Source organism: Balaenoptera acutorostrata, chromosome 4 (genome assembly GCF_949987535.1).
Source record: "Balaenoptera acutorostrata chromosome 4, mBalAcu1.1, whole genome shotgun sequence".
NCBI lineage: Eukaryota > Metazoa > Chordata > Mammalia > Artiodactyla > Balaenopteridae > Balaenoptera > Balaenoptera acutorostrata.
In genome coordinates this window covers 5279858-5299028 of record NC_080067.1, presented here as the reverse complement: position 1 = coordinate 5299028, position 19171 = coordinate 5279858, and the positions used below count along the sequence as shown (strand labels likewise).

General features: G+C 39.7%; 1 protein-coding gene across 3 annotated transcripts in view; it reads right to left on the bottom strand.

Annotated features, from left to right (window-relative positions):
- Nucleotides 1-18148, bottom strand: part of ZNF385D (zinc finger protein 385D) — a 949103-nt gene extending 930955 nt beyond the window's left edge. For all 3 annotated transcript variants that reach the window (XM_057546009.1, XM_057546008.1, XM_057546007.1), the window contains exon 1: nt 17962-18148. In XM_057546009.1, coding sequence (XP_057401992.1) covers nt 17962-18067 — 106 coding nt within the window. In that variant the 5' untranslated portion in view covers nt 18068-18148. The remainder of the gene's footprint in view (nt 1-17961) is intronic.
- Between the last annotated feature and the right edge of the window lie 1023 nt (nt 18149-19171).

Here is a 19171-nt window from a genome sequence, read left to right as displayed (position 1 = left end):
GAGGCCATTCTCAAGGCTCTGACCTTTAAAGGTATAACACTTTCCATTCAAATAGGGATAAAAAGTTGCAAAACAGAGAGTAACACTTGTCTTGTTGGAGGTTTATAGGAATAATGTCACCGGACCTATGTGGGCAGCTACAAGAACAAAGGATTCCTGACTAAGAACTTTGTGACAAGCAACCATACTGCCTCCACTTTTAGTATACAAGAAGCCTGAATTCTAATCCGGGGAAGACGGTTCTATGCGACGCCACTCCACCATGTTCTAGGTCTGCTGGCTTTCCAAATAAAGTCCCTATTCCCTGCTCCAACCCCTGATTTCTCATTTTATTAGCCTGTTGTGCAGTGAGCAAGCAGTAGGAGCTTGGACTCGGTAACAGCTACACTCTCTGTACTATTTGGTAGCCCTCCGAGTGCATGAAACATGCCCACTTGGAACTTATGACATCCTGATACAGTTGCCTACTACCTGCTAGATCCTGGTGTTACAATAAACATCAGAACGTGGCAACACATCCTAACATCATATATCATCAGGCGGTATAGCACCTGGGCCCGTCCTTGCTGCTGTAACCCACAAACCACTGCAAGATTTTAGCTCCCGGCTCAGGATCACTCTCTCCAAAACCACTCCTGTAAAAATTACTCTTCACGGTGATTTCATGCACAGAGGTGGCCCTTCTAAAGCCTTGTTCTCTCACTCCTTTACCCTAGAGGGATCTTACCCTCCCATCATCCTACCTCAGTAACACATTCTCACATTTATACCCTAATCTTAACTGTACAAATAAATGAAGCCCCTCCAAGATCTGAGACATCCCACTCTCTGGCCACCACCGCCTACCTTTCCTGCTCCGATGTTTCACTACCAGGACTGAAACGATTTTTATCCCCACCTGCACTTTAGTGTTCATCTTTCTTCTGCTCTGCTTGCCCATCTTAACAAATATAATTTCCAGGAACTAATCTACGCATCAGTTCCATGATTCTCATCACAAACACACAGGAACTTTCCACTCCCTTGCCTTTTTCTGGCTTTTTCTTCCTTCTTAATTGGCCAAACCATAGCCCTGTTTAAATCTAATGCCCCACCTGCTTCTCACTAGCCCCCCTCTGCTGAATATGAATGGACAAACACATGTTTATGCTCATTATAAGGCTTTTATACTGCCTGGGTTTGAAAGCCCCACACACTCAGATCACCTGGCTGAGTGATCTTTTAGGCAACCTATTTAAATTCTCTGGGCCTCAGTTTCTTCCTCTGTAAGATGGAGAAAGTATTAGTACATGTCTCAAGTATGTACAATAACGATTAAAAGAGTTAACACGTGTAAAGCAGCGCCTGGCACTAAGTCTCAATAAATGTTAGCTGTTTTGTTGCTATTATTAAAAATACCTTTCTGTCCTTTAAAAACACAAACTTGACCCGAGAGAGGCAAATCACTTTTAAAAATTTAATTAATTCTGAAATATGACAGAGATGTTGATATAAAGGACATGAGCACTCTTTAATATATTATTAAAATGTTAAATAATGATTTAGATACCATGGTTTTGATAATATGACAATATCCATCAGACATGTTTTAGTCAAAATAAAGCCTCCTTTGTTGTTTTTATTATAAATATCATTTTAAAATTATAGATGAGAACAAAAGACATAAGGAAAACCTATAACAAATGATTCTCTAATAGAAACAATCACCATTAACATCTTGGAATATAATAGTCTTCTATACCTAAGCAGCCCTATACTGTATTGTGGTTACTTAAACTAACAAAATTAAAAATTCAGTTTCTTGGTCACATTAAGAACATTTCAAATGTTCAATAGCCACATGTGATTAGTGACTACCATATTGGACAAAACAAATATAGAACATTACCCTCATTACAGAAAGTTCTACTGAATAGCACTGTCTATACCCTTTTTATTATACACATACAATTATAAAGTTAAATCGAAATTGTAATCTACATGTATTTGTGATTCTTTTTATTTCCTCACAATACAGTAAGTGTAATTCAATGTCAGTAGATACATTTTGGCTACCTCATGTATCCCATCGTGTTGTATTCTGAGGCCCTCTATATGGTCTCCAATTGTCTTGCAAAAAAAAGTTGCATCTATGAATTTATCATGAAGTTTGTATAGGCACTGTCATATATTCATTAAATAAATGAATTTTAGAAGAAATTCCCAGATGTTTGTTATCTCTAATGACATACATTTTTTTCCTTTTTTTTTAAATTGAAGTATAGTTCTAATGACACACATTTTTTTAAACTTTGGATATATGTTGTCAAGTCTTGCAAATACTCAGATCTATTTTACATTATACACATCCTTTCTAACATAGTTTCTTGTTATATATTCCAGTAAAATGACAGTAAGACCTAGGAAAATGATGATATGGGGTATAAGAAATAGAAAATAGAGTGTACGAAAAAAGAAATAAAATCTCAGAGTGGCAGCTGCTTAAGAGGCCTAGGAAGTAACCGAGACCAAGAAGTCAGTGAGTTTCATGAAAACCTAAAGAGGGAATATTAAACGGATTCCAAGAAATTAAGAAAAAGCTGGACAATATTAGTAAGCTGATGAAGAAAAAGATTAAAAAAGAAAAAAGAAAATTTCAAGGAAAAATTTTCAAAACCCACAAGAATATCAAAATCAAATATGAAGCAAGCTAAAACGTATTATGACTTTGCATCATTTGCAGATTATAAGAAAAGAACGTTCATTAAGTCCTAACCCAAGGAAAAAATAAAAAGTTTTTAGGATACACTGTATACAACTGTATAACACAAATTTAACCATAGAGCCTGTTGAAACAGAAAAATATATTTCCAAATCACAAAGTACAGAAGGTACGACACATGAAAAACTACACTACAACAAACAGACACATAACTCAGTAAATGCTTTGTGTTATCCTTTCAATAGTACTTATCTTTTCTGCATGTAGGCTGCAAATACTTCTGATTTCTTTCCCAAAAACAAGCATGTAAAAAATACAGTGGAAAAATAAAAACTTTTATTTTGTGGATGTATAATATATGCATCTGTGTAAGCGCACGTGCATGTTCTAAGCAGTTTGAGATTTAATTACTTTGCATTCCAAGGACTAGCTGGAGGTGGAAATCAAGAGACCAAAACCATGAAAATGCTATGTAACCAGAGCATCTGTGTTATACATCACAGATGTCCTGTTTTCCTTGATTATTAAGCCTTTGTAAGACGGTCCACACATGAAACTGCAATTGTACAGGAGGTATAGTTTGATGAATATGGCATGTAAAATTTTATATACATTGCTGCTTTCAGTGTTATCTTTGTGTGATTTTTCTACAGGATCACCTTTATTTCTTAAAGAAAGAGTTTTATATGGGGTACTTGGAGGTGGGGCAGCAGATAGGGAAGGCAGAGGAAGTGAAGAAAAAAGAGGCCAAACACAATGGTGTCCTTTCCTTGTGGCCACAGAAACTACCGTCTTAATGAGAATCCAGCAGGCCCTCTATGCTACAATTCTGTTTCCCAGCATATCATAAAGCTAAGAGCCCAGGAAAATGTAAAGATATGGTTGCAAGTATCGAAATAAGATTAGATAGATAGACACACAGATAGATAGGAAAAAGAAAGATGGATGGATGGATGGAAGGAAGGATAGGGAATTGTTACGGCTTAACTCCTTAATATATAGGGACAGAGGAATATATGACATCTATGAGCACAAATCAAAGATAAGGCCATTCCAATGGGATATTATTTCTGGGTCTAGTCAATTCAAAGTTATCCTCGATTATATATAATTATACATATTACAAAGTAAATCTTTCATAAAATATTTAAAAGAGAGGAGAACATGATATAAAATATCAAGAACAAGAGGCAAGAGTGGTAACAAAATAAGAGGCTACCATTCAGTGAGCAAAACATTTACTAGCCAAGAAATGCCCTCTCTTCAGTATGGACAGGAAGTGAGACAGCACGTTATAACAGGACCTATATTATTATGAAGATATTAATTACATGAAAAGTGCAGGAATAAGCATTAGCACATAAAAAGAAAATTCCATCGTTGAGACTATCAAGAAGTTCACAAACATAATTACATAGTACTTTTCCAGTCTTAACACAATGAAGCTTTCAGATAGGAAGAAAAATAGACCAAAGCATATCATTATCCCCACATCACTAAGTGAACTTGAAATGTTTTTAAGTTTCAAGAAGTTTAAAAAGGAGAAAATACAAACTTCAGAGTATCCATGAATCGCAATAACAAGTATGTTAGGAAATATATATAGTTGGTTGAGAATTGATTTTCTCACAGACCCTCTGTTACCTTTCAGTGAGATGCAAGACAGCTAAATTCACTTATTGCTTAGCAATTACTTTCCTATTTTTAAGAACTTCTTTTTAATACGGTGAGTTTTAAGGTGACTTTGGAACATACAGTTGGAAAAGTCTAGTAGGAAGCTTTGGAAGTGCAGATAACAATGCCTGAAAGCACAGAGTTATATTCTCATGGTGCTTTACTCACATTACCATAGAGCACTGTGTCAGTTAGGATATGCTAGGTTGTGATGCAGTAACAAAATCCTAAAATCTCAGCGACTCAAAGAAGGAAAGACTTACTTCTTGCTTATACAACATGTATATCTCAGGTCAGCAGGCCTTCCATTCCAAGGCAGCCTGGCTCAGGGTCACAGCTATTAAAGCCTCTACCATCTGAAACACCACTGGTCTCCGTGATAGGGGAAAAAAGCCTAACGGACCACACACCAGCTTTTACTGTCTTCTGCTAGAAAGTGACACATCACTTCCATTCACACGGTCTCAGGCACAGCAAATAACATGTCATAACCTAACTTCAGGGGGTGGAGAACTGTAATCCTTCCAGATGATTGGAAAGAAGAGAAGAAGAAATATTAGGAAATAGATCAAATCACTACCACATCGGATATGCCCTATTCTAAATGGTTTCTTTCCTCCTTTCCCAGTTAACTCTAAGTTCCTGGAGATAAAATGTTGAAAGTTATCCATATTTCCAGAATTTATAATTTGTAACCTTATACAGTACTGGGTACTCGATAAGCATTGCTGAATAAAAAAACAATGATAGTCAGCTGCGTCAAATATTTCAGCATGTTCAAGAAGAAATGATACTGAAAAGAGACCTTTGGATTTGACACAAAGCTCATGTGCAATCATCGTAAAGTGTCTCGGAAGCATGACAAATTGAGGTGAGAAAATGAAGGGAAAGCATGGAAGCTGCCCTTTCCAAAGTTTGACCATGATTCCAAGAAGAGATTTAGGACAGCAGCTCAAAGGAATTTATTCTGCGTAAAAAGGAGAGTTGAGCAGGTCTGCAGGGAGAACAGATGGAAAGAGAGAGTAAAGTTTAAGAGAGAGGATGAGTGATGGATGAAGTGCGTAAGAGGCAACTCCTCCTGAAGTGTGACCATATAATAAGTGAGCAGGCATTGGGACAGCAATCTTTCTGTGAGAGAAATGTGATCTGACGGTTGTAAATAAAGCAGTGATGGGTAATGAAAGAAGGGACATTTGAAGATGCGTCTGTCTAATGGTCTTTATTTCATCTGAGAAACTGAATCCAGATCATATTCTGAATGTAAGAGCAGGCATTGGACAAAAGACTTGACATGCAGGACCAAATTAGAGTGGCCTTTATAGGAGGACCCACTGGGAACTGGAAGAATGGCTGAGCAGTACCGAAAAAGGATGTCCAGTTGGAGTGAAATTTTAAATGGCAAAGCAAACACTCATCTCCTCAGTTACTAGAACCATCTATATGATTTAGTGACTCGATGGCATGATCCTCCAAACCAACAATCCAGGCCCAGACTCAGAAAATGAAAGCAGATGACCCCTTTCTATCATTCAGCAAAAAAATGTGATGCTTTGACTCCCTGGACAAAAAAATCTACAACTATGGTTGGCCATTTTGACTTAATAATTGGGAACAAGATAAAAACATAATTGTGGAATGACTTCTCAAAGTGGCCATTGAAAATCTACTCTCATTGGGTAGTGCTACAAGGAGGCTGGAACTGATTCAACTCAGTTAAAACATACACAGAAGTATTATTATGTGACATCCAAGAGATTTTTCTGTCTTGTGGAATCCAATACCTCCTTAAAAATGAGCTGGTATTAGCCTTATAAAGGAAGGAAAAATAAAATAGACAGCTTTTGCATTTTCCTCACAAATGAAGCTAAATCTTCCTTGAATACTTGCAGGTGTTCTTCTACCTTGGGGCATATTGATGGAATTTAGTATTGGTCTCAGCAATGGTGAGATATGAAAAAGAAATGTAATAATACTAACTACAGGACCTTTCTTAAGGTTCCCATGATTCTTAATGTACGACAATAACAAAGCAACCATTGCAAATCACTGTAAGTCAAGGTTGGTATCTGCTGTTTAAATGTACAGAAATAGTTGAATTCTGAGAGAACAGTGTTGGTATTGAAAGAGCCAAGTCCAAAAGAAGTAGAGCTCCATTTAGGAGCAAAATGATCAACACGATTTGAGATGACAGTGGGAATTCCAGTAGAAATGACAGGAGATGATGCCCTAGAGAGACAGTAAATCTCTCCCTGGTACAGAAATTAGTTACGAATCATACATAAGCAAACCAATGTGTATATCATTTATGGTGCTTGGCCATATGACTTATTTGTTTTCATGGAAAAGAGGATTAGCTACATGTATTAAAGGCAGCATAATGTTCAAGAAAAAGGTATTTTTAACGTAGGTTTCAGTTCTCAAAATTGTTTATGGGACCACTTTTTTTTACTTGAATGGAAGGCAAAAGAAGAGATCAAACAACATGACAAAACTGAGACTGGGACTACCGTGATTATTAAAGTCACAGCACTTGATCACCTTTAACAATATCCTCTTTGGGGACATTCCCAATGTTATCTTAGAAAGTATTGACAGTCAAACACTTAACAACTTGTTACATTTTCTGAAAACTTTCAGGAACTAATAAAGCAAGAGTCAAATAAACCTTTGCTAGTCAAATAAACCTTTAAGAGCATGATTTCTTTCTTTAAAACATGTACCTGGTGATTTTATTCTTTTAGACCAAACTCCTTTTATGGTTTTCCACAAAACTATGCCAAGCCATCCTCAAACTAACCTTTCAATGCCTTCTAAATTACTTTAGCTTGTAGATACACATGACACACACACACACACACACACACACACAGAGTCATATTCTTGGAATCAGTTCCACAATTCTGGTTTCAGACACAAGAGCTATTACATAGCGCTCGGCAGTCTCCTAAAGGTCATACTTCACTACATTCTCTATACGCATTATGGCAATCAACCAAATTTCTATAACTTATTACCATCATCATTTATTAGACTCTACTACTGACCCCTCAGTGAGAGCCAGCTTCCAAGATTCATTGCTATTTATTTTAATGACAAAGCAATGGCATGAAATCTCAAAAATTCTTTCAAAGTGTAGCAGATACCAAGGCCGTAGTCTTCCCTGTTTCCTGTAGGGGGTATGAGAGGCCCACTTCGTTGGCATACATTGTCTGGCTGTGTGTCCCTCTGTTTATTTCATGCTTTCACTGTTAGAAACAAAGAACACTTCAACTTTAATGTTTGACTCGAGTGGGAATTCATGAAATAGAAATGAATAACTGTGTATTCCTAGGAGACTCTGATAATCAGGGTGATCACTCAGTTGGCACATTTCTGTTTCCTTCAGGTCAGAAAAACTGAGAGCCTTCTAATATTATTCGATTACGCTGCCCCTCCAGAGATCACTAGCTATTATTACCTTAAACCTTTTATTATTCTGAAACACATGATGTCGATTATTAAAATAGTCCATTTGATGTGTAAGGATGAAAAACCAGTGCAGCCCTTTGCTGCTCCAAACAAAACTAGTTGATTTTGCATCATGAACACATTTGGGAAAGTAGTTAAGTTGCCAGGTTTCAAATTATCACAGGGGTGGAGTAACAAGAAATTCATTGAATAACACAGAATTTCCAAACTCAGATAAATGGATAAGATGATTCATTGTTCTCATGTGGTAAGACGAAAAGGAAAGCCAGTGGCTGAGAAAGCACAAAAATGCAGAAACGAAACTTTCAGACTTGGGCACAGCAAGCAATTCGTTGTAATCAGAACGTTAATAGGGAGCATTAATTTATAGAAAGATGCCTTCTGGAGTACCAAATTAGCCTAATCAATTTAGAAACTTATTAATGGGCCTGACAATTTTCCTTAAGGAACACATCAAGGTATAGAAAATCACTGTTAAAGTCGCTTTAGCATTTGCATAAAATTAGTTTATCTTCATAACGAATCTGAGTATGGTTATAAAGCCTATCCTGGAGTACATTTTGGAGCAATTTTCAAATTAAAGTTTCATTAGGGTTCCCTTAATAGTGTCGTTTATTGATTGTTCTCATCTCCACTCCATTCATGTACTATCATCGTCCTCCAGTAAATCATTCCAATGTCTGATAGACTTAACAGAAGCTATTTCCCTGTGTATGTGGCGAAAAAAGGAAGCTTTTCAGGGTAGTACAGGGAAGCTCAGGCTTTGAATCAGACATGGTTAGTTCACAACTCAGCTTTATCACCTGCGAGTTATTTGACCTTGCAAAATCACATAACCTTTCTTTTGTTTCTTTACCTTTAAAAAAATTGTAAATAAGGCTAATGGTAACACCTACTCACCTAATTATGGGAAGAAACCACTGAGAAATTTCACATGTCATTTTTGTACTCTGTGAAACACTATTTCCATATAAGATTTTAATATGTGTATTAGTAGAAAAAGATGAAAAAACTTTTGCTCTAAGTGGACACAGAAAATGTGAACCCCATCATTTGTAATGGCGACCTTTTCTATCCTGAATATTATTTAGTTTTTCTCAAATTTTCTTATGCATGCTAAAATATCCTAATTAGGAAAAACTTTTACTCTTGTTAAAGTAGGCCATCTTTTAAGAAAGGAATTATTTCTTCTAACTTCTTCAGAATTCTGAATAGTTTCTCTTCAACTTTGAAAATTTAAGAAGACATGTTCTAGTTTATGATCTTAAAAGAGAAAACTGTTTTTTTCCCCAGAATCATCTCTTCAGATTAACTTGTTCAGGTTTTTTATTTATAGAGAGTCAAAGAAGGATACATTGGCATCAGACATAATTTATGATTAATAAATAATTAAGAATCATGCCACTAATTAAAAAGGAATTTTTATAAATGCGAAGTGCTCGCCAAAGTTCAATGAAACTGAAAAATGGTCTTTTGAAAGCCATTTCCTCAGGTCAAACTCTTCTTTATGATATGCTAAAAAACTTTACTCAACCTACTAAAAGCCATCAATTAACCAGTAACAGAGCTGTATCTCCTTTATTCAGGAGAGAGAAAATGACAAAGCATATCAAAATCTGAGAAATTATTATGTTGTATTTAAGGCAATTTTCAGAGTATATTTAGGCTATTTACCTCAATTTTTTACAAATTCTATGTCTACCACACAGTAGAATGTAATTGTTTATTCATTCAACAAATGTTTTGGGACACCTCTTTCATTCAAGGCACTGACAAGCACTGCAGGTGGTAGAAAGATCAATAAAACATAGCTCCCCCCCAATAATGGGATTATTATCTATGGGATTATATCTATTATTATCTCAATTTTTTGATGCTCAGGGCGACCTGTGAAGAACTGCATTATCAAGGGAAATCCAAGTTCATTCCTTGTACCCTACTCGTTAATTCTTAGGGCAAACATCAACTTGCCCACTACTCCTACCCCAGAGATATCCTTACCATTCCTGGAAGGTATCCATTTCCTCAGGTTCCCAAAAGAGTCCAGGGGACTCCAGCTTTCAACTCGTCACAAAGAATATCAGGACTGGGAACTGATCAAAGTACATGGGCTCAACTCATTGCCAAGCAATCACGGCCAAAGTGTCACTAAAAGGAGCAACAGTTATACAGCCTTGTCTAAGGGGTACAAGAGCTCTCCCATCCTTCTAGAGACTGAAATTCTGAAGTTATGCCAGACCAGAAGGCATCCCAGTAACTAAACTGCTCAGTACTTTGTAGGAGAGATTGCTATGAAAGTCTCCGCTATGTAAAGAACAAGGATGTTTTATTCACTGCGCCATTCAGCTTCCCCTCCGTGAAGACTCATGGGAAAAGTCATCTTAAGTCTCAGTAGGAGGAATGGTCTTTCTTTCCTGAACAACACAGAGTTCTGATAATACATGCTTCTACGGGTCTGATGGTTGTTTAAAAACTTGGGTCCAAGTTATGGACTCTGTCCTCCCAGTAGATACTCCCTTAGAGCATGGCTGGAGTACTTCCTTACTTATCTTTCCTTGTCTTAAGGAAATTTCTTCGTATCACGAGCTTCTCAATGATTAATTGATTTTTAACTTTTTTGAAATATAATTCAAATACAGAGAAATGCATAAATTGTATGTTCAACCTGATGACTTTTTACAAGTGAAGAGACCCATGTAATCACCACCCAGATCAGGAAACAATATTTCCAGCACCTCGCCCCCTCTCTCACCAATAACTATGATTGTCATTAAGTTAGTTTTGCTTAATTTTGAACTTTATGTAATGGAATCATGCTTTGGGGGGTTTCCGGCCTTTGTTGGTCAACATTATGCTTGGGAGATCATTCATATTTTAGTCTATAATTGTAGTTTATTCATTCTCATGCTACTCTCTTTTTCTAAAATTTAATTTAGCAATATTTTACTTTCTTTTTAAAACATCTTAAACCCATTAACAAAAAAAGGTAAAAAACAGGCAATGGTTTCTTCGATATGACACCAAAGGCACAGCCAACAAAAGAAATAGACAAATTGGACTTTTTGAAAATTTTTTTAAATTGTCCATCAAAAGACACTATCACCAGAGTAAAAAGGCAACATACAGAATGGGGAATATTTGCAGATATACCTAATAAGGTATTAAGATCCAGAATATAGAGAGAACTCCTAAAACTTAACAACAAAAAAGCAAACAACGCAATTTAAAAACAGGCAAAGGACTTGAACTGACATTTCTCCAAAGAAGATACACAAACGGTCAATAAGCACATGAAAAGATTTTCAACACACTAACTTGCTTTTCCTGCTGGTGTTGGTATCAATAATATCCCCAGCACCAGCATTCTATAAGCACATATCAATAATATCCCCAGCACCAGCATTCTATAATCACTCATCAAATAGTTATTGGCTACATTATGGTAAAGTGCAATGAACAGAAAATAATTAATTGCCCTGAAGTTTATGATCCAAAATCTGGTCAAAATTTGAACATAAATTCAGACAATATACTTTTAAAAATAGATAAAATTTCTAGTCCTTTCTGCACTTTCCACAATTTAGTTATGTCGGTTCTGCTATCTTATATATTTACACCATATAAAAATAGGAGGAGGAGGATTGTGGCAGGCAAAATAGTGTGCACTCCCCCCAATTACATCAGATCCTAATCCCTGGAACCGGTAAATGTCACCTTATTGGGGAAAAGGGTCTTTGCAGATGTGATTAAATTAAGGATTTTAAAATGGGAGATTATCCTGATCTATCAGCAATAAAATATCAGGCCCTAAATGCAATCCCAGATGTCCTTAGAGAAAAGCAGAGGGAGTTTAGACTCACAGAGAAGAAGGCAAAGAGAAGACAGAGGCAGAGAGGGGAGTGATAAGACCACCAACCAAAGAATGCCAATAGGCGCCGGAAGCTGCAGGTGGCAAGGTACAGATTCTCTCAAGCATCCTGACAGAGCATAGCCTTGCCAGCACCTTGACCTCAGCCCTGTGATACAGATTCCTGGCTTTTGACCTCCAGAACTGTGAGAGAATGCATTTCTGCTGTTCTAAGCCACCAAGTTTGTGGTAATTTGGTTCAGTAGCCACAGGAAACTAATACATGATGATAATTAAAAATAGTTAACATCTACGGCGTATTCACTTTGTACTAGGCACTAGCACACTAGACACTTTATATGTGCTTCAAATATACAAAGTACCATATATATCTTATTAAGTCTTCAATCAACCTACGTGATAGATTGTTTATTATCACCATTTTATAGATGAGGACACCAAGGCAAAGAGATGAACAGTAAGTTCAAGAACTTCTCACAGCTTTTAAGAAACAGAGCAAGGAGAGAAACCTAGGAATTCTAGTTCTTGAGTTCACACTCTTAAGTGTTACACCATGTTAACTGACTAATTTTGCCTCTACTACTCTAATGTCATGTTTTACTATGAATGTAAAATATGTAAACACCTGAGAACTCAACCCAGAACTTGAAACATTTATTCTTAAATTCTAGGTAATCTGGATAGATTTGGTACACAGACACTAACTCTCAGAAGTTGTTCTCAACAAAATGCAGTTTTAAAAATCTTGATTTTTTTAAGATGCCTTTTGGAGTTTCCTGTGTATTTCTGTTTTTGTTTTTGTTTTATAACATGGCTTGACTCCCCGAGAGGGAGACTTATTTTCTTTTCTTTATTTATTTGGCTGCAGGCTCTTAGTTGCAGCATGCGGGATCCAGTTCCCTGACCAGGGATCGAACCCGGGCCCCCTGCATTGGGAGCTCAGAGTCTTAACCACTGGACCACCAGGGAAGTCCCATTCATCTGTTTAAGTGAAAGTAAAGATAGTATAGAAACATTCATTCACTTTTTCATTTCATGAAGGTAGATGAGAGATTGTTAAAGGAAAAAGAAATCTCTAATAATTTTTAATAATACATTATAAAGACAGCAATGAATAACTCCTTGGATATAAAAACAGAACACAGGACAAGATCACAAAAAAACTAAATCGAGAACATCTGACCCCATGTGATGAGAGATCCTTAGGAAAATCCTCACATGGATTTCCCTGATGCTGCACCATAGTAATATTTTTTTCCTCTCCTGGAGACACACAGATCTAAACTCAAGATAGTCCAAGATTGGTACTGTTTGTTGAAAGATGGGCTACAGAACTACACAGAAGGTAAATAAGAACCCTCTTTCACTGCAAACCTCTCACTTAAAGGACCTGTTTAGAAGCGCTACACACTTGCCTGTTTGGATTACACTATAGGCAAAGTAATCCAAGCCCTTAAGTGGTCTAGAAGTCCCTATCCCATTCTAGGACTGTGTTCTAGTGTCCTCTCCAAGTGCATCAGTAGGTTAGGAGTAAGATACTCTTTAAAACTCATACTCAGTCTAGACAAAATGCTAAAAGTGGTCTAGAATTATCTAGATAGGATTAAAGTCACATTTTAAATGGAATAAAGACTTGGTGAAGGAATTTGATTCATCTCTGCCCCTCAATATCCTTACACTTCTTTCTCATTGCAGTTTTTTTTTTTTTTTAAGTTAAGGCTGGGTTATTCCAGAAAGGGGAGTGATCGCTAATTTTAGTAGGCCCTAGAAGATATAAATGAATACATTTTTAATGTACTGGAATTTTAAAATTGATCTCCAATGTGTTATCCACTGGTCAAAAGATTAATGATACTCGTGAATTTTCAGCCTGCAGTCTATTTGTGCTGATCTAGGTCTCCTAAGAGGCTATTTAAGTGCTTGCTTGATTGTCAACCTACAGGCTTCATTTTATTCAAGCTCTCGCTTTAGAGCCCTTGTCAAAAAACTAAGAAGTGTCATCTACCTTGAGTTCTCAACTCTTGAAATATTGAAAATTACAAATCCTTCCCCAATATTAGTTTCTTCAAACTGTGATTTCAGTGTGACACAGATGCTTATGGAGTTTAAATCACTTTTCAGAGATATGATTGTTCAAATCACCAATACTATCAAATAAACTATTAGTCTTACTGTGCAAATATTGAACTTAAAAAATCATGAAACATGGGAGGACATATATTCATGTAATTATAAGGTTAACTCATAAGACTCCCACTATCATAAAGTATTTTGCAATTCAAGTTTATAATTAGTTTCAATATTTTACTACTAAGGTTAAATACGTTAGTCTCTATAACAACCTTATTATTTCAAAAAACAAACAAAACCTCTAGGCAAATTATTACTATTCTATTTTTATACCCCTGCTAAAACCCTTACATATTCAGAAATGTATTGTTTTCAGTTGGCAAAATTGGGTTTTTTTTAAGACTTCAACTATATCAAAAGACAAAAATGTATATTTCATGCAATGTTAAGTTACTACTAGAAAATACAACTTAACCCTAAAACAAAAGAGAAAACATGGCAATAACCATTAGTTTACTGGTACAGAGAAATACAGTTTTATTTGAAAACAATAAGATACCATGCAAGTACCATACAATGAAACATAGTAAAATCTTCCTCAAAGATTCTCTATTTCCCAAAGCTGCTCCCACTTCTAACATATTAATATAGCGCCCCAATAGATTTATACACTTTTATTTGGTAATTCCATAAGTGCAGGCAAATCAGATCTGTAATTCATCACTATTCCCCGAACAAGCATAATATCAGCTTGTGAAGGAACATGACAAATACATTTTTGTTGCTCTTGTTCTTAGTTTTAAAAACTTCAAAATCTTTAGACAGGCACTGACATAACTTATCTGAAGAACTCACAAGCAATGAATTTATAAAGTTGGAGATTACGAGAAAATAATGGAAGATGTGTACTCAGTCACCTGCACGCACTTTGCACTGCCATAAGAAACTCAATGACTTAATTAAATTTCAAATAAGATAAGCCCTAGATTAGATGTGAATCTTTTAGCCAGAGTTGTCATTATAGATGAAACACTATGTTTCGTTGAATGGCAAACATGTTTCATTATTGAACTTTTGTTGCACCTAGTAAATAGCAATCACAGCAGGGGGTGTAATTGTTTTGGAAAGACTGCTGAAAACAAAGAGGAATTTTTAAAACAAGCTGCTAGTATCTCTTAACAGAAATTCAACATCCTGTTAGGACCTAAACATTAATTATAAGCTGGCTGAAATAGGACAGTGTCCAGGTAGACCTCAGGATAACTCTACAGAGTCATTCAAAGGTAGGTTTGATGTTATAAATTACACACTTCTAAGAGCAGGGCTATAATGTATTTAGTTCTATTACTGATTTATAATAATGGGCTCAAGGAAGGAACATCATCAAGGTAAACAACAAGACCTCAGCATTTAGTCCTCTTTAGAGCTGGCAGGCTGAATTACATAAATGCCACCCAATTTTCACTTGATTTCAAGTCACGAGTTCCACATTTCTGTTACATTAAAAATACATTTGAAATAGCTGTGGATGAATCAATCTGTGATACTGTCATCAACTTACTACCTTTTCATGGGATTTAGAACTTAGGTTGTCCTTTCACTTTTCAAATGAGTCAAAGAGGTCATGTAGTTGTTAATAGAACCAACTTTGGAGTCCAGCAATCTGGGGTTCCAAAACACTGACTCTGGACTTTTCCAAATTTAACATCTCTGAAGCCTCCCTTTCCTTATCCACAAAGTAGAGATGGTAAAGGTGCTGCCTTCTTGGGGTTGTTATGTATTTGCAGGGCCAATAAAGCCTTTAATACACTACTTGGTGTGCAGTGAATAGGAAACAAATATCAGATGTCACTATTACTATTATTATTGTTGTTACTATTATTATTATTATTATCACCATTAAGTGACCCCAGAGGTCCTTCAGCCACTTTGTCATATAGCAAAAATAGTCCAAAAGCCCTAACTTTTCTCTCAGGTCACTTTCTCCTAATCCAGAGAGTTTCCAAACTTCATTTATGTAAATCTAAGACAGGGACTTCCCTGGTGGTGCAGTGGTTAAGAATCCACCTGCCAGTGCAGGGGACAGGGGTTCGAGCCCTGGTCCGGGAAGATCCCACATGCCGCAGAGCAACTAAGCCCACGCGCCACAACTACTGAGCCTGCGCTCTAGAGCCCGTGAGCCACGACTACTGAGCCTGAGTGCCACAACTACTGAAGCCCACGCGCCTAGAGTCTGTGCTCTGCACGCAACAAGAGAAGCCACCGCAATGAGAAGCCCGCTGGCTGCAACCAGAGAAAGCCCGCGTGCAGCAACGAAGGCCCAACGCAGCCAAAAAAAAATAAATTAAAAAAAAACTTTAAAAAAGAATTTAAGGGCTTCCCTGGTGGCGCAGTGGTTGAGAATCTGCCTGCTAATGCAGGGGACACGGGTTCGAGCCCTGGTCTGGGAAGATCCCACATGCCGCGGAGCGGCTGGGCCCGTGAGCCACAACTGCTGAGCCTGCGCGTCTGGAGCCTGTGCCCCGCAATGGGAGGGGCCGCGATAGTGAAAGGCCCGCGCACCGCGATGAAGAGCGGTCCCCGCACCGCGATGAAGAGTGGCCCCCGCTTGCCGCAACTGGAGAAAGCCCTCGCACGAACCGAAGACCCAACACAGCCAAAAATAAATAAATAAATAAATAAATAAAGTAGAAAAAAAAAAATGTTTAAAAAAAAAAAAAAAAAAAAAAGAATTTAAATAAATAAATATAATCTAAGATAATACATTAACTCAAGATATTTGTCCTTTTCCCCAGTCTATATTTTAGCTCCATGACAAGAGGGCCAAAATTCATTTCTGAGGAACATCTGGAAGGAAACGTGAAGAAATTGCATCAAACTTCAGCCACGCTGTGCTGCATCAATCTACATAATTTGAAATGACCCATATTTGCCTTTCACGCTCAGAGACCAGAGAATAGTGACTGAATTAGCCAGGACAGGCCAAGGGTGGCATGAAAACCCAGAGGGAGAGACACCTTTCAGTCGATTGCAGGGGACATGGTGAATCAGAATTAAGTGGACACGTGAAAGCCACGTTTAAAAGACCAACTAACCATTTGCCTCAAAAGAAATCTCCCCATCACATTTCAGAAAGCACCACAGGAATGTCATAGAAAAGCGCCAGCACGAGGGTCCTTAGTTACACCTACAGAATGTAGAATAGTCTCCTAAGTCGGTTTACGGTTCCAGAATTTGGAGACACTCAAACACCCAGGAACAGCTCATTGCCCCTTACTTTAGCCGCAGCTCAGGCTAAAGCAGACATAAACACGGCCTCCAGAAGCACGTGATGCGGCCAAGTCTGAATTGTAAGGGGGACAGATGAGGAATTGGGCATTCCACAAGGCGTGACACCATATTGGGCGCAACTGCTTTCCCCTGACCCCAATCTGCACACACAATAAAACTTCTCCCAAAATGCAAGAAGTCGCAGGGTACACCCACCCTGCGCACTCACTTCTAACGCGGTCCCCGTTGCCCAGGAGGGCGATAGGGGCGCTGGTTTATCCTCAGCCTCCCAACCCCACCCTAAAAGTCAAAATAATTCCTCTGGAGAGAAGCTTCCCATAGCTCAATAGCTTCTCGAGGCGAAAGGAAGAAAATGAAAAGACAATCAGGAAGACGGCCCGCTGTGCTTTCTTATCCCAACAACTTCGCCAGGTTTCTCGAGGAGGGAGCGCGCCCCGCACGCAACCAACAGGAGACGCGCGGCGGGGTGTCCAGCCTCGGTGGCCCAGCCCTCGACGGCGATGGCCAGAGCCAGGCCGACCCCCTCGCCCCTCCTCTGCCTCCCCGACCCCTTGGTCCTCGGCAGCCTTTGTGTCCGGAGACCCTCAAGCTCCGCGCTCTCCACTCCCGCCCCGCAACCTGTCCGCGGGGCGCGTTGCAGAGGAGGCAAGAGGCAGGGGAGGGGACGGATGGAACAGGGCACGCGGATGGGGGGGGGGCGGGGAGCGTGTGGGGCGGGGAGGTCCCGGGGGCTGGAGGCCCGGGGAGCTGGAGGTCCCGGGGACGGACCGTGCCGATGCCAGTTCCGCGCGCCTCGCATCCCGCAGGGGCTCACCCCCCAGCGCCGTGGCCAGCACCCCCAGCCAACTCCACCACCCGAGCCGAGCCACCTCTTCTGCGCTCAACTTACCGCGGCCGGGCTGAGCTTTCGGAGAGCCCAGCAGCTTTTCTCTCCTTCCTCCCGCCGAGCCCTTCATCTTCCTGCCGGCGGCCGCCCGGCGCCCCGGCCCTGGCATTGGAAGGAGCGGCCGCCGGGGCTGGCGGTGCCCGGGGCGCACGGCTGCCCGCCCGTAGCTTCGGCGGCGGTGGCGGCGGCGGAGGACGGTCCCTGAACGCCGGGCGTGCGGTACCCGGGCGCAGGCTGGAGGTGGCCGCCGGCGCGCCCCTGGCACTCCGCACGCGGCCCGCGCCCGCGCCCGCCTCAGGTGCACCGGACTGGGGAGAGGTGCGAGCCGGCGCCGAGGGAGGGGCCGGCCGGGGGCCGAGAGAGAGGGCGGGAGACGCAGACGCGGAGAAGGAAGCAAAAAAGCGGGAGGCCGGGAGCTATAGCTTGCATGGAATGAGCGGCTCGTGGTGTTAAGGGAAACGCGAGGTGGAGAAATGCGTCCGGAAACTAGAGATATTGGGAATGAGCTGCTCCAGGAGGCTCGGGAGAGGGGCTTTCCTTTCGTGCCTAGGTCCTTTATCCTCCAGAGCTGGGTGCAGGTGCCTGACAACCACTCCCCCCGCCCCAACACACCCACACACACCCCCCTCTCTGTTTTTTTAAAGTTAACCTCCAACCTCAGTGCAGATACAAAGTGATGGGGTGAAGCTACCGCAAATATACAGGGAAGACCCGCCGCCACAAAACCTGAGTGCTCGTCCCTCTTGAGGGACCAGTGTCCTCCTAAGGTTTTTCTTCCCTCCCCCATCTTCTGGTCCTCTCCCTCCCCCTCTCTCACACGAGGTACAAACCCTGGGGTTGAAAACACACCTTCTGTTATTCCTGGTCTAGGACCTACAGAGGTAGTTCTCAAACTTTATCGTGCAAGGGAATCACCCAGGGATCTTGCTAAAGTTCAAATTCAGATCCAGTAGGTGTGGAATGGGGCCTGAGAATCTTCATTTCTAATTGTGAGTCAGGGGCTGCTGATCCAAGGGCCACATTTTGAGTGGCAACACACAAAGGAACAAACAAAATAAACCTGCTTTCTGATATCGGCTGAGCCACTATTTGTAAGATGATCTGGAATAACAGGTCGCCAAGGCACTCTGTTGGTCACGGGGTTTTAGGATGCAATGGAGGCCAAATAACTTGTAAACACAGTGCAAAAAGATAAAATGCCCTACGGATACAG